This window comes from Sinohyriopsis cumingii, chromosome 10 (genome assembly GCF_028554795.1).
Source record: "Sinohyriopsis cumingii isolate HCF-2022 chromosome 10, ASM2855479v2, whole genome shotgun sequence".
In the NCBI taxonomy this organism is placed as follows: Eukaryota; Metazoa; Mollusca; class Bivalvia; order Unionida; family Unionidae; genus Sinohyriopsis; species Sinohyriopsis cumingii.
The window spans coordinates 100,282,081-100,298,748 of record NC_142970.1 but is presented as its reverse complement, the minus strand read 5'-3'; the positions used below and the strand labels follow the sequence as shown (position 1 = coordinate 100,298,748).

The following is a 16,668-nucleotide window of genomic DNA, read 5'->3' as shown; positions in this document are numbered from 1 at the left end:
TGATGGTATCTATCTTCACTCGTTAAGGACGCTTTTCGTCCCAATTTATTAATAAAATACAACTAAAGTGTCTGTGAAGGTTTATCTCGATGACATTATTAAGTATGTACTATCTTCCACACGTATGATTGCCCCAGTAACCGCAGCGATATGACATAGCGAGAACTCTAGCGGCTAATTTGCTTTTCCTATTTTAATAAGATTTACTATGATCCATTACATCAAACAGGGCTCGTACACTTTTGAAAATAACCTCGTTTGCTTTGTAATCCAGAGGCTTAATGATCCTTATCGAGTTGGAGTAGGATTCCCAAAAGCTTGACAATTAATCAATTACACATTTTGATTGATTTCAATAAAGTTCACTGAGCATCTTTGCTATTGTTTTGATTAGTTCTTTAATCAATAGAGTATAGTAATTATTGTTCGAGTTATGGCCTATGATCCACATGGATACCACTGGCCTCTGAAGACTTCAGTCACCGCTTTATGTTTGAACCACATATGTTAAGTTTGCATTTTTTATAACAACGATGCTATTATTTGTACATTTTTACAGCGCGTACACCCTTGATAAAGCTAACATTATGGATACTCTAACACAAAAGATTTATATAATGACTTCGAGTTTGATCCGATCTTGACAATGTTTATAAATGTTTATGGCTATTGCGTAGAATAGGCAACCTAACGATGCGTGAATACTCTAGCATTCAAATTTTCTGATTTCAACAGACTGCTCTTTGCAACGTATTGTCAGCAATGTCTCGAATGAGTTCTGTGACAAGTCAACATGGTCAGGGCCCATGAGTTATTTATAATAGGCATCCTACTAAATTGTGAACATTATATTATTCACTATTATGTTTTAACGTAATAATTATTCTTAGATGAGACGGATGATCAGAAAATTTGAACGTAATTCAAAGAACTTTGGCACTTGACCGACTTGGAGCATTTTAATTTTTGCGTGTAAACCAACCACTAGAATATAGTTTTTACTCTCAGATATCTTTATATATGAAGGTTCACTATAGCAAAACCTTCCATGAAATTAATTTTACCGAATATTTAACCAGCTTGATCTTTACTCTAGTTGTTTGGTAGCAAGTGGTGGGTACAATGAAAAGTTTAATAGAAACTTCTTCGTGCATTTAAAGAGTTATCGAATTTTCAGTCCACGAGAGTATTTTCTAAATATGGCTAGCATATTTTTCATATATTTGTTCTTTTTTTAAATTCGTAGATTCTTACGTTTTTGCTTACCGACAAAATGATTAGGACGCTATATAGCATATTTTTTCGTACCGTTTATGTCATCACTTATTTTTTTCTCATCTTTTTCTTGTTTTGCTTCAAGAGAGTATTTTCCATTGCTAATGCTGTGCATTATCTGAATATTAGGTTCTTCTCTGTCCTTATCCGAATCATTAGTGTCAGCTGCCTTTCCTTCAATCGCATAGGTTGCCTGCAATGCATTGTCAGTTTGTATTGCCGTTTCTTTCATTCTAGTCAATTCGCGTTCTTCAGCCTTCTCCTTTGTGTTGTTTGCAAGCTGCTTCTCAATTTTATCAAGCTTATCAGATAGGAACTGCTGGTTCGATTCTTGAGAACAGCATACACATCTGCAACAGAAACATTGTCATTCACGTATTTCTTTTTGTCTGAATGTTTCCCACGAAATGATTATTATGTAATATGTTTCTTCACATTCGTAACTATTCTTCAGTAGTTTTCCTAATTTTCCGAACAATTGCCGTTATTTATTTTTCAATTTAGCTGTATTATCAGTCTCTTCTTTCCTAATCTTACCTGGAGATGGAACCTATTCCCGAGGAGTCCAACCACTGGCTTCGTTCATGCGGAATCCCTTGATTTGTGTCTTGTTGCGGGGTGGTTTCCCTTGTTCCCCAAGATGTTATGTTCAGGTTACACAGTGCATACAACATCATTATCAATGACGTACAAGGAACGGCAATGAAATACAGAAAACCGTGAAGGACACAAAAGAACTCCTATGGGAAAAGAAAAAAAAATAGGGTAAGAAAGAAGTGAAGTATTTCGTGCTTGAAAGCAGCACATTCATCGAAGGCACTATTTGCACTTATTAATAAGTTTTAACATTATACCACCACAATTCAGGCTATATACGGCTGATTAGGAATATTGTTCCAAAAGGATAAAAGGGGACTTCTGGAAAATAAAACACATCCAAATATACATACGTATGCAGCTCATTAAGATGTTAGGAATATATTTTTAAGAATGTTTATTAAATATAAGCTGAGGATTGCTGAAACATTTAGGTAAATACTCATTACAATTAAAGCTAATGGCAGATACAGTTCCATTTAAAACGAATGGTAAATACCCCTTCCAATTAAAGCCAATGGGAAATACTCCTTCCAATTAAAGCACATGGGAAATAACCTTTCCAATTAAAGCCAGTGGGAAATATCCCTTCCAATTAAAGTCAGTGTTATAAGCCCCTTCCAATTAAAGCCAATGGGAAGTACCTCTTCCTATTATAGCCAATGGGAAATACTCCGTCCAATTGAAACTGATGGGAAATACCGCTTCCAATTAAAGCCAGTGGTAAATACCCCTCCCAATTAAAGCCAATGATAAATGCCCCTTCCAATGATTCCAATTAAAGCTAATGGTAAATACCCCATCCAATGAAATCTAATGGTAAATACCGCTTCCAATGAAATCTAATGGTAAATACCACTTCCAATTAAAGCTAAAGGTAAATACCCCTTCTGGTTAAAGGTAATGGTAAATACCCCTTCCAATTAAATCTAATGGTAAATACCCCTTCCAGTTAAAGCTAATGGTAAATACCACTTCCAATTAAACCTAAAGTTAAATACCCCTTCCAGTTATAGCTAATGGTAAATACCCCTTCCAATTAAAGCTAATGGTAAATACCCCTTCCAATTAAAGCTAATGGTAAATGTCTCTTCAATAGAAGAACTCATAACGATAATATTCGTTGATCGTTGGCAGTAGTTAACAGTTATAATAGCTATGTGAGAATGATAGTTTAGAAAAATAGTGTATATTGCCGTTCGAACTTCTTTTACAGTTGGAATGCATGTCAAGTTGGTAATTGGTTGAGTTATTCTTGAAATCAGTGAAATATATCACTTGTATATGACGTTTGCATTAGGAGCATATTCATTCGCAAAACGTCCATCTCAACAAGAAAACGACTAAATAAAATATGTATTGCTTCATTATCACAATCTCTGAGAAATGAAATTAGTTAAGTTTTATTATACAGATTGTGATAGTGCGATATATATACTAAATATTCAGCGATGTGGAACATCCCCATGGTCCTCTTCTATATCTCTGTTTCACACACCGCATTCCATGGCCTTTTAATTATAAAACAATAATTTTTGGAATATATATATATATATATATATATATATATATATATATATATATATATATATATATATATATATATATATATAGTATTGGAACTATCAACACTTAAATTTATTTTGATAGGGAATGACTCGATTGGCCTATATTTTTAAATAATGTATAACAGCCACACTACAAGAAGGAATACAAACCTTTGGATGAAGAAGAGCAGAAATGAGGAATACCCCTGCAACGTATATGAAGAATATTGTAGTGATCGAACAAAGTCCATTCTGCACCATGTGGACCACAAGTCCAACCAGGACAATCATCATGACAAGGGCATACGCGATGGAGAGAATCACTGCAAACTTGAGCTACAAATATATATATATATATATATATATATATATATATATATATATATATATATATATATATATATATATATATATATATATATACCTTGTACATATTAAGGCGCTTTATATGCCCTCCGTTTATGTTCCAGATGTATCGCTGAGTAAAATTTTAAAATCGATGCCATAAGCTGTTTGTAGAAATGTTCCCTCCATGAATGTAAGTGTGCATGAAAGTAAAGGATTCAAAAGGCAGATTTGTTAACACTAAGACACGTGTGCCATAAACGTCTTTTGGAGTACACTTTAATGGAATGTACATGTAAGATTCAGAATCCATATATTCATTGCAATCCTATTAGGGGAAATAAGAAAATGACGTTATAAATGCAATGGGAGAAAAGGATCTAATTCTACACCTGCAAGAGTGCCATATCGGCATGAGAAACGAGGAAAGGTCTCCTTTATCCAAAACCAGATTTATAAAAATGTTTCAGCTGTCGTTATTTTATAAAAGAATAATGTACAGGGAGTATCTTGTTCGAAAACTAACATAAAATAAGTTATAAGTAGTAGTTCAGTTTGTTTCTCGAATGGAGAAAAGCTTCATTCAGATATTTTCCAAAGGAGAATATTATGAAAGATTTGAATTTGTATCATGAATTTAAATTCATTTGAAATCCATTTTCCATATGGCAGTTATATTTTCAATGCCTGTTTAGTCTTCTAACAACTCATGAGTACTGTTTCCTAAAATTAGTTACAGATGTCAAAATTAAAGCACATATTATAAAAGTTAAAGAACACTTCAAAAGCTAAATTGTGACGAACTTGATTTAGTAAATGGCATTTGACCAAAAGAAAGACGATTATTCTAATGCAATTTATATGAATCGAAATTTAATATTTGAATTGTGTCTTGGAAATAGAAACGGTTTCGTATTGATTTATTCTTATGGTCTGTATCTTTGAAATGGGATTGGCTTTACATGACCTTAATGGATAATAATGTTCAACGTTTATTTATGGTCCTTCATATGAAGCAATCCTCGATGCATATTGTCTGCTCTTTCATAACAGTAATCATGCATGTAAAGCTTACTACTAAAAGACACAAATATCCTCACTTTCGTAGTACTCACAAGTACAAGTATCAAACAATTTTCATAGCATTATTAATGTTCTGATTCGATGAAATTTTCAGCAGCTAATATTATCCGTTGATGTGCTGTTTTAATTATAATACAAACCTGGGTCTTTGTTCTTGCGTTGAAACAAACACCAATGAAAGCAGCCACTGGAAGTATGGTGATCAGAAGCGCTACCCAAAGTGGCAGCCTTGGGAACGCCGTAGTGAGAGCAGCAACAATCATAAGCAGGATCATTCCAGGAGTCAAGATAGAAGAGAACATTAGGAAGGCCTGATAGAATATGTACATTCGAGATATGTTTGTATTGATCTTCACCACGTGTTTCCAGTCAAGGATAAGGTCCAGTATATTGGCCATTGTGGAAGGAGACCATCTGCGTCTTTGGTTAAAAAACTCGTTGAATCCTTCTGGAGCTTCAGTGAAGGCGTCTGATGCGGCGACATACTCAACTTTATAACCTTGCTGGAGAAGAAGTGTGCAAAGCCATCTATCTTCACCTATTTATTAGATTAAGATGAAATACACCTGTTAACTTGACATATATAAATTGTATATATATATAAAATGATTAACGGATATATGTGAATAATGTTTCTTGACAAAAAGGCATTAATCATAACAACATTTTACTGGAAGTGATACATGTATTACATGATCAAATCAGTAATACATAAACCAGGAAGTTTAATTCTTTTCTATTTCCAAATGATACAAGTATTTTCCTATATGATTTCAAAATTACAAACACGGTGATTGCTTATGTCGCGTGGTGATAAACAAATACTTGTACTGTTGATAGAAGAATGTTGATTGTAAATGACAAATAATATAACAAGTACAAGTCGTCACAAAATACACTCTTCCTTCTTTCTTGGGATTCGATGATCATGGAAAAATTGTCATCACTAATACATTGAAAGCACTGATTGTGGTCACTGTACATTTACGTGTAAATTATTCTTGTAATATACCATTTTATATTTGCCAAAACGATGTATTGGTGTACTGAATACTGAGTTACGCAAATCTTAATTTTGACTAAAACTTGCATTCTTTTTATACAACACCGTACATTGTAACAAAGGAATTCACCGTGTGTCAATTATGAAAGATATGTTTGTGTCGAGATGCTTTCAACTTATCATCGCAGAGCAACGGAATAAGTCTTACAACAGCGAAGATGACAAAGACGAGAGCAGCATGGACAAGTTTGTGTTAAATATAAGTGTTCCTATGTAACCTTGCTTTGACTGAAGAGGATTTATACCTTGATCGTACTGAACATGATGCCAGCTCTCAGTAGGACTAGTGGTGTACACCTTCATTACATTGCTGTCTATGAGTGCAGATCCTCTGAACAAGCTGAAGCATCCTGGACTACATAATACACATCCAAGTACGTCTTCTGCCACCTTCTGTAGCCAGTGACTCACTGCATACTCAAACTTTTGATACCATACAACTGGCCCTTGGTATAAATTAAAAACAAGTAATATAAACTTTCACATTGCCCCAAAAATCAACACTAAGCACAGCTTTCATACATCAGAACATCTTTTCGTTGGGTGTATGCTATTTTCATACTTGAAATAAACACTACCGGCACAATTTTGTTTTCAAGTAACGGAATAAGATAAAAAGTGTAATGTTTAAAAATATAATATCTGTAAATGATACGTTTCTTCCGTTCTTACACAGTTTGCTTATATGCTTACAAGCTAGTCATAGTTATTATTCTATAAATTTAATATTTGTCAGAATATAAATTTTTCAGCAGGAGTTAAAAAATACAAGTAAAACTGGATGAGAAGAAAGGAATCGTGTTTGTTTTGTGGTCAATAGTTAAATATAATATAATAAAAGTGCTAAATCTCTGAATAAATTTTGTTCAGTTTCCCAAATGGACAATCAGAATATGCTTAATAATGTTTATAAAAAATAAATCGAGGGAAGGAATCATGCAGAACAATACATAGAGATTATAATCGCTTTAAAGAACGCATTGATGGTCATATATATAGAACTTTACAAAATAAAACAATTGACAAATTATTCATGCATTTTGCAAAATACTGAAAGTAGATTAAAAGCTATTTTTCACAGATCATTTACTCTAATATGGTTCCTTAAAATAACCTATAAAATCAACAAAGTGTTTGACTGTCCAGAATTACACACTGCATTTACGTACATTTACTTCCTTTACACTTAAATGTCTCGAGTCCAATACACCTGTTGGAGTTTGTGCATTATACTGTCACACGTCATCAAAACCAGAGGAGATAGTATTGTATTTCTTTTGTCAATATTAAAATGAAAAACGAATTTATTAGAATAAATAGGGACATTTTATGCAGAACTGACTTTGTTTCTTAACTAAACATTTTACTAGCGTTCAGATCAACACAAATACTTCTGAACGTAAAAGCGATGTATCATTTTAGGCAGTTGTTGATGGGGGGGGGGGGAGATTGACGGGAAAGAACGAAGTAGAATTATATTCCTAAACGTAGTCGTCGTTCATTGGATACATTACTCTTAACTACAAACACATTATTTGAAACTGCATCTTTATAGATTCACGATGAAACATAAGAAAAAAAGTAAAACATGGTAAATTATATAGTACATAGAACGCTAATTTTAATGCAGCTCTGTTTTATTTGAAGGCATCATTGTCGATAATTTAAAAACAGATCTTATATATTTTGATTTTCTATAGAAATTAAAGTCAATACCATTTACTAAATTTCCACTGGACTACAGTTACTGGAGAACATAACGTACATTCCCCACACTATATTCGTTGGAGTTCATTGTTCTGTTGTTGCCTAATATTCGCATATATATTGTAGGCAAGTAATGCTTACTCTAGCTTTAATGCGAATCGTACATTTACATGAATTTATTCTGTAAACGCTGCAGTTGAAATTTACAATAGCAACGAACATGTTATTTTCTGGTACATAAAATTAAACAGTAAGTTTACAAAGAAACATCTATATTTGATCTTTCAACGTAGTTTGCTTGGATAATTTTATATACATTCACTATAAATTTGAACAAAGGTTTAAAAACAAAGGATATAATTTGAAATTTTTTAAAATTTGTTTTCCCTTGATTAAACTGAATTCAAAACATTTATTTGAATATTTTTGATACAGCATATCGAAGATCATTATTTTTTCTGAACCACATCTTATACACATCCTCACATACACACACAAACAAGAGAGGGGCAGGTGGGTGTAGATCTGAATATGAGTAAATATCCATATGAAACTAAATTGATGTAAATTGTAAAGTACCATTTCCTGTCGGATGAATCCGTCCACATGCTGCCCCAACCCCTTTTTTCTTGCGCATTCTGTCCAATAAATATTTAACAGCCTCAGGTTGAAAGTCAACATCCCCATCAAGAGCCAGAATGAAGGTATTTTCGATCCTTTCTCGTAGTGCACTATTTCCTGATATGGTACGTAAGATATCGTCTATATTTTTTATATCTGGCTTAGCTTCCTTAACTTTCTTGAAAAACTGGTATCCCAGAAAATAATACATGTACATAACCTGAAACAAAGGTAGAATAAAAGTCTTTTAAGAGTAAATACGTAAAAATTAACTGCAACATATAATAGTATGTTATATATATATATATATATATATATATATATATATATATATATATATATATATATATATATATATATATATATATATATATATATATATATATATATATAAGGATTCAGCCAATGTGGGTATGTGAGAAAGCTTGCCAGTAGCTTCTCGAGAGTCGGTGGTTCTTTCCGGGGTTTTCCCGGGTTCTTCCTCCACCATTAATACTGGCCGCCATGTATAGCCAATCGTGTGCTGAAAAATGGCGTTAAACCCCACAAAAACAAAAACAAAACAAATATATATATATAAACATTCAACATAAGATAACTTTTAAAGGTCAACCGTTCTCTAAGGTGAAAATGATTTATTGCCGGATTTTTTCACAAATGTCAAAATATTATGGACAAAGTAAAATTATAATTCAGAGAATGTTTTTCTTTAATTTGCCTTGTATACATTCCTCCATAGCATATACTATATAGAATTTCCAACAATACTAATTTATTTTATTTGCCATATGTTTATTTTATAACGAAAATAACTTCATTAACAATGTGAAGTAAACGGCTTAGTTTTATTGCCAATATTTTTACAAACGTTTCTTTGTTTCACTTCTTTTCCTAAAAAAGATTAAGAGCCCTTCATATCATTCAACTACGCTTATTAATATTTCAAAAAAGGCAAATATAGTTATGAAGGCAAATACGAGCTCATCACCAAAAGTAAATATGGATGTCAAGAAAGCGTACCGGCTTAAAATATTGTACTCAGTTCTACGCACACGCAAACGTTGGAAGAAAAACTCTGTTGAAGAAATAGAAGATACCGCTGAGGATTGATTTAACTGTTGAAGCATCTATATTGTTTGTGTCTTGATTACATTTTCATTTCGCATATCGTTTCCAACTCGAGTCCCCTATCAATATATGTTTGGATTTGAAAATTGTAGCAGTGTGTCATAAGATATTTTAATAGGTATAAATGAACACCGTATAAAATCATCTCTAACTAGACAGGAAAATTACATATCAATAGTGCAATGTGTATACCTGACTCCATCGTTTCTTACGTCTAATGAGATTCTTGTTTTTGAGATGGGCAAACATAACACTGCCATGAGGCAAATTCCATTGTAATCGTCCGCCATATTTAGTACTGCATTTAAACTTCGGTTGAGTCTTATTGCTGAAGAAGAGACGATTTCAATATTTAAAAATGGTGAATAGATACACAAGTCCATACATACATACACACATACATACATACACACACACACGCATACATACATACATACATACATACATACATACATACATACATACCCAATCAGGGGATGCCTGCAACGTGGTTATTTGTAGTCGTCAGCGTGTCTGGTTAACACTTATTACACAAGGATATGTTGGCGGATCTGTGCACACGGACACCGACTTCTCTGGGCAGAAATATAATCACGTACGTGCAACAAATATGTTAACGGAGCGAACCTATTGCATGCACCCAGCATCCGTGTGTTGTTACGTGTAGCAGTTGGTGCGGTCCATGGACAATTTTCAAACACGCACAGGTGGTCACCCCCCGCATCGTAGCTATGTGTAGTAGCTGCGTGTCTGGCTAACAACATTGTAACCGTCATGTGAGGAGAGAGTGGTGTCTTCATGTACATGGTAACAATAAATTAGAAACGCGTAACAATGAAACATACATTGATGCCATAACTTATACATTGAGAACGCGGAACAATCTTTAAGAAAATGTCCAAACGGACAAATCAAACAGCTGACGATCGAGTTACTAAAAACAATCTCTGGTGAGCTACGTGCAAGGAAAAGATTTGCCATAAAAGAACGCTATCAAGTATATATCGAACTCTACAGTACTAAATAATCAAATGCCCCGGATGATAAAACTTGTCCGCGAAACCGATGATATTGTTGATTGTCATGATTATATAAATATAATGGATATTGATGAGCAGTGGTTAAAATATAACTATGAACCTGACAAAATGATCAACGTAAAACATCCAGATTCACTGAAGAGACTAAGAAGTAAGAATCCTTCTCCTTGGGACCTCATATTATCGTTCATAACACTCACTAAACCAGCTCGCCAATGACTCGTTTGCTTGAATGGCGCACACACCTTAACGTGAAGAGGACATATTTCCGCATGATTTTTAAAAATCGATGGGAAATATACGTTACGCTAGGTGTGCCCTCGACAATAGTCAAACTGTATATCGCCAACATAAAATTAAAACTGTATTATTAAAGATGAGTGCACCAGTCGAGAATATTGATTTCTCTTGACGCTTGGGGTGGGATATAAGTATGTTTGTCTGAACTATAGATAACTGTCTATGAGATATTTATGTGCATAATTTCTCAGTGGCTTTATTGGATAGAGCTCTGCGCTATTGATTCCGATATTCCAGGTTTCATTTACGATCAGAGTAAAGTCGTTTTCCTTAGTAATTGAGGGGAAGGCTGAGCTCAGATTGGTTGTACAGATATCCAAGTCAAATTGATGCTGCTGAACAGTGTAAGTTACCTACCAATCACTCATCATTCTTTGACGGGTAGGCAGGGTATGGACTGATATTTGATAATTCTAGGCAGTTGTCTGACACCCTGTGTTCAGTTGGTTGCAGTTCACACACGCTCTATCGAACATTACCAAAATACACGCACGTTGATCATAAGCAAGTTTATATAACCGTCGTTTATATAACAGCATCAAGTAGCAGCGTGCCTAATCTCAATGAAATGCTTTTTTTGCGAGACTACCTAATGTTCGAGTATAATTATTAAAGCGATGTTAATGATTAAAAAAGCATGAAAATAAAACATGAATGTTGAATTGAACAAGCTGTTGCAGCGCAGCGGTCATAAACTTCACCTTTAACTGTAGCAGGATATCATTCGACAAGAGTTTGATGAACTTCACCAACGATGTGACGACGGTCATTACATTTTGCTGTCCGAATATAGACTTATAAAACAACTGGACCAATACATGACCGAATCTAACGTGGACGTGAAAGCTCTGCTGTCACTCGCATATCTATAGAACGCATCAGAACAATATTGTTACACTAGTATGAACAGAAGAATTCGCCACGACAGAGAGCTAAGTTTTAAGACAACAGGAGCAAGAAAAGGTCGAATCAGCATTTATGATGCATGTGGATCACAATAAATGCGTCACTGATTATTTCACTGAGCAACTTGCTAACATTCTCAACCTTACCGTGGCGACGCTGGTCAAAATCATCCAACGATGACGAAAAAAAACAAACCAGGTAAAACATGCGCGCAACAGTTGTGGTCACTAGTAGTGGCTGCAGTCACATCATTTCTTGTTGTTGCCATTTGTCGGCGACTAGTTGCCAAGAATTACTTGTTCGACGCAGATATTTTTATTGCGGTTTTGGTCGTATCAATACGATCCATTTTGACCATCACGGCGTTGTACTCGTTAACGATAATCCCTTCCAAGACTGCTCTAAGCGGATGCAACTACTTTTATGAGTCTGGGAGACCATGTATTCCACCATTGTTTTGCAGGCGCCGATACTCCACTGAATGCAGTCAAGATAGAACTAACAACAATACCTTTAACTAGCCAAACGCCTTCAGTTACATTGTCTGATACAGATACGTGTAGCGGTGCTGAACTCCTTGCTGCGCACTGACCTGACGCGTGAACAAACCAACCCCCATGCCATGAACTACGTCGGTGGTCATCGTCAGCCACAACAGCCTATATTGACCTCCCGAGGACATAACTGACAGTAATTGTGTTGTTCTTCAGATATCGATTGTGGCAGCGTGGGCATCCGCAAAGATAGCTTACTCTGTGTAACATGCTTGTTTAGCGGTGCGGTCGCGGATGGATTTTCACCTTCAATGTGGTTAAATTATTTCGTCTACAATGCTGCGACGCTGCAGCAGTTACGAAAACTTATAGAACAAGGAAACCTCAAGTTGGAATTCGCACTGGTGCTTGACATGCATATCTTCAAGGCCGGCAACATTTACTTCACTGATGTGTTTAGGCCTTTGACGAAGATATTCTATGTGGTTGGGACTATCTACAATCTCCTTGGCAACAATGATTGACGGACATGTGCTACGATGATAATCATCTCTGTATCCTTCCAATCCCATCATCGTCGTGGCGACGTCAATGTTGTCCAGGACCGACTTGGTTCTTTCACGTCAATTATGTGTCGGGCGCTATTGTTGTCAAAACCACCCTGTACCTCAGCCACGAATGGATTACCCTTTGTTTCCACGACTGTGAAAGCTTCCGTTGCCAGTAAGTACTCGCTTCAGTCTTAAACCTGACATTCTATTCGTTCTCAATGGTTTAGCACACTCTTATCATAAGAATAATATTGATCATCACGTACGAACTCTTCTTTGAACACCGACGTATCCATGTTAAATGTGGGATCGGATACACAATTGAACATTTTTATTATACTCATGCGGGCTGTCGACCAACTAGGGAAAAGCCCATTCTCAGCGAACACTTTTACGGTCATGTTATTGATGTCGGCGGTCGGTAAAGCTCCGATTATTATTACTTTCATCCTTGTGGGTATTTCTGCCTTATTGTGAAGCCCGATTCGCTTTGGTAGATGTGCACGTGACACTAATCTCAGAAGTTTTAATCTCTACAAGATATCCTGGATCGATGAAAAATGCGTTTTCAGCAAGATCTCTGACAGTCATCAGTGCTCTTTCCTTGACAACATCGATGGCTTTTATACCCAATTTCGGAAACTGGAACACTTTCAATTCATTTGAACAGCCCACGATGACGTCACTGGAACCCTCATCGTAATACGTTCAATACAAACATTTTTGTAAATTTAGCACGTTGGTTTAACTTGACAATGTACGTTCGTCATTGCTTACATTGTCTGAGCCATTTAATCCCGCGACTAGACTACACAGTTGCGAATGTACAGACTGCGAGTTCCTCCCTGCGTAATCAAGCATGTGTCCGTCATGATAGGTCAACAAACATTATCAAGCGGATTAACGCGTCATTGTGGCATCGTAAATCTACGGGATTTGTTGGCGATACCGTGTTAAGTTCACCCGCCGACGCATTTGGAGCGAAGCTGTATAGAATATATCCGTGGTTCGCCTGACGTCACAGCGACAGCTGATAACTTCGCTTGATATCGTTACATGTGAGATTTACCATGATCGCCTTTATGATATTAACTATGCCCGGTGAGATATGTCGTCCATCGCCGTCCTGAGATTTGTTATGTAAGATTACCGATGGCGTAAGCTTGGCAATTTCTCGCTCAACATCGACATGGACAAGTTGTTTCCTGCAGACGGGTTAGCTTCCGCCAAACATGGCATTTTCACGTTGATGACACTAAGATCTTTATGACGTTCAAAGTACTCATTAGTCGCACTAACAGCGCACCAACGTTGATTCGTTAATAACGTCCGTGAATGTATTGAAGGTACGATAGTTTCTAACTGGTCGAGCTGAGAAACTTGATCTGGACATTTGTACAACGATCGTAGTGGACCAATGACCCGGATAAGATGTTTTATTCGCGCTGCAGACTGTTTCAGGAATCAGGGTTTCCCATACCAGTCTTTCTTGGGCCCATGGATACCGTGGTGGTTGGGTTGACTTGGACATCTGCACGTCGCCTTCGCTGTTCGTTACGTTCAGTTGCTTCTATTTCAAGTCGACGTTCTTTCTCGTCCGTATACGTCGCAATGGCATTCCGGAAATTTCTATAGTCTATATAAGGATGATCTACCTTAGATTTACCGGTATGCCCTTGATAACCATTTATTGAATTATCTCTTGATAAGACATCTTTGTTACGGTACATATATCTGCGGTTTTCATATTCATCTGGCGACTTCCATTGCTACCTAGGCGAACCATCACAGTCAAAGCATTTACCCACATACAATTACTGTGGACCTGGTACACGGCATGGTAATTGACTGACTCGTGTTATCAACCACGTGCCGGTGAAACCCCATTAAACCAGACAGATGCCGGTGTTACTATCACGATCTTACGTATAGATCGGGGTATTTGCCGACACATCGCTGACTTGCAAATATTTGATGCGCTGTATAATATCAAAAGTCATGGATTCCGTGAATGACTAGCCCAATCACTGGTAACCACGGCGATATATGGAATAATATTGATGGAGGGTGAGGTATTGTAATGGGATCTATTTATTAATCACCTTCTTGTTACTGGAAAGACACCGCCGCGTTTGACAAATTAGCATATACATCACATGTCGTTAGAAGGGTCACCCGCAAGTGTTTATAACCAACACGCAATATGCCACCAAAAAAGAAACAGACATGGATGGATGGAAGTCAGAACCTGAAATAAAGTTCAACATGAGGTTATTTAGTTTTTACAACACGACTTGATACGTAAACGCAGCACATACAAATACAGATATCAATACCTGTTGACCATCGTAGAATTTCGCTGGCCGTTACAAAGAAGCTGAATCTTCAACGTAAAATATTCGCCGAGCTCGCAGCCTCGTTGGAGCTCATCTACGCATGAGGATCACTAACTTGGCCACGGCTGCTGTGGGTTGATCCGGGCCGAGTGTATCTTTCAGCAGAATCGTCATTGATGAAACGCAACTGATTAAAGATGATACAGAGACAAGTCAGTTTTCGTCACGATCAAACCATGGTTGAGCGATTTAAGTTTTCATTTGAGGAACGATTATTTCGACATCAATACGTGCAGGAATTTTGATGCTGTCTGTAAACACGAATGGGTAGCATGACTTCTTCATGTCCTAGCTACATTGGCAAAACAAAATAAAAAATACCAGTACATCATATTAATGTGCCAGGCTCTAATGTCGCACAGGATTTCGCACGTAACCCTTCGCAGCAAAGAATCAACGATATATCATCTTGCAACAGGATCGAATATTTCAGCACTCCAACATAGCTATGACAATGACGAATTGCAGGTCGTACCCGGTGATATGCAGTTGTCTAACGCGTGGGTATTAACACTGCATAATTCTCAAACGCATCAGCTCCCCACCCTCTGTTACACACAAGATACAGCAGCTTGACTTTGCCGTGTTGATGGCGTAGTTCATTGTCAATGCGATCCACAGTGGACTGTCTGGAATCACAAACATCATAATCCCATAATATTTCGATGTTTAATGTAATCGTTGTTTCGTTTGCGTGCTAGCTCAAGAATGTAAATGATAGAGATGTCAGATCAGTGTAATTCGCGTTCTCGGATGATGCGACCCTACGAAACTAATATTTTTTTAATTAACACCCGATAATTCCCTCATGAGGATTATTTAATTGCAAGTTCTGCGATCGCCATAATTAACATATTTGTGTTTTTGTAATTCTCTCTCTCTCTCTCTCTCTCTCTCTCTCTCTCTATAATCACGAACTCAAATTCAAATAAGGAGTTTTCTTATACGAGTGTTCGAGCGGTTATACGGCAGCGAGATCGCATTAACTTTGGAGAACTCGTACCATGCAATTATTCCACACCTTCTAGCCCCATATTGTTGACATCGACTAGGTCCATCGCTCTTACGAACACAATTAGCATGTGTACAACAGTATTGATTCATACAGTGCTTACATAGTCTTGTTAGTATTGGCCCATAAGAAGCCACACACATTAAATTATACGAATTGATATCTCTTGATTACAGCTGGGACTATGCAAGATCTGTGGAAAAGTGTTTATTGTCAATGATCGCGCCAACAACTACACAAACACACGTGGATGAACCCCTGCTGAGCATCTGAAATAGATCCTCCCAATTAACATTTTGTTTGCACATGCGTCATTATTTTATGCCAGGAAACGTCCACGTGTGTAAGCAAATATTCGTACGATCCCAGTTAGAAATCCTAAGATTGGCCAACCCAAGCGTGTTATAAAGCTAGGAATGGCGACGATAACACATAACCACTTTGCGGGCTCCTCATGCTTGGGCGTCCGAAATAGGTTCGACCATCTGCCCTGGAGCAACAATTTCTAGGATGATAAACTCTTATAAACAACATCAACAACAACAAAGAAACCCCCACCAAACTAGCCCAAACATACACACGCAGCTCAGCACGATGAAAGAT

At 36.5% G+C, this 16,668-nt stretch overlaps 1 protein-coding gene across 1 annotated transcript in view; it reads right to left on the bottom strand.

Annotated features, from left to right (window-relative positions):
• LOC149790723 (chitin synthase-like) overlaps nt 1-16,668 on the bottom strand; it is a 33,444-nt gene that overhangs the window by 11,908 nt on the left and 4,868 nt on the right. Inside the window, exons 3-9 of the mRNA XM_089972772.1 lie at nt 9,559-9,694; nt 8,197-8,458; nt 6,156-6,356; nt 4,988-5,385; nt 3,591-3,755; nt 1,813-2,015; nt 1,309-1,625 (exon numbers count right to left, since the gene is read on the bottom strand). Coding sequence (XP_089828898.1) covers nt 1,309-1,625; nt 1,813-2,015; nt 3,591-3,755; nt 4,988-5,385; nt 6,156-6,356; nt 8,197-8,458; nt 9,559-9,694 — 1,682 coding nt within the window. The remainder of the gene's footprint in view (nt 1-1,308; nt 1,626-1,812; nt 2,016-3,590; nt 3,756-4,987; nt 5,386-6,155; nt 6,357-8,196; nt 8,459-9,558; nt 9,695-16,668) is intronic.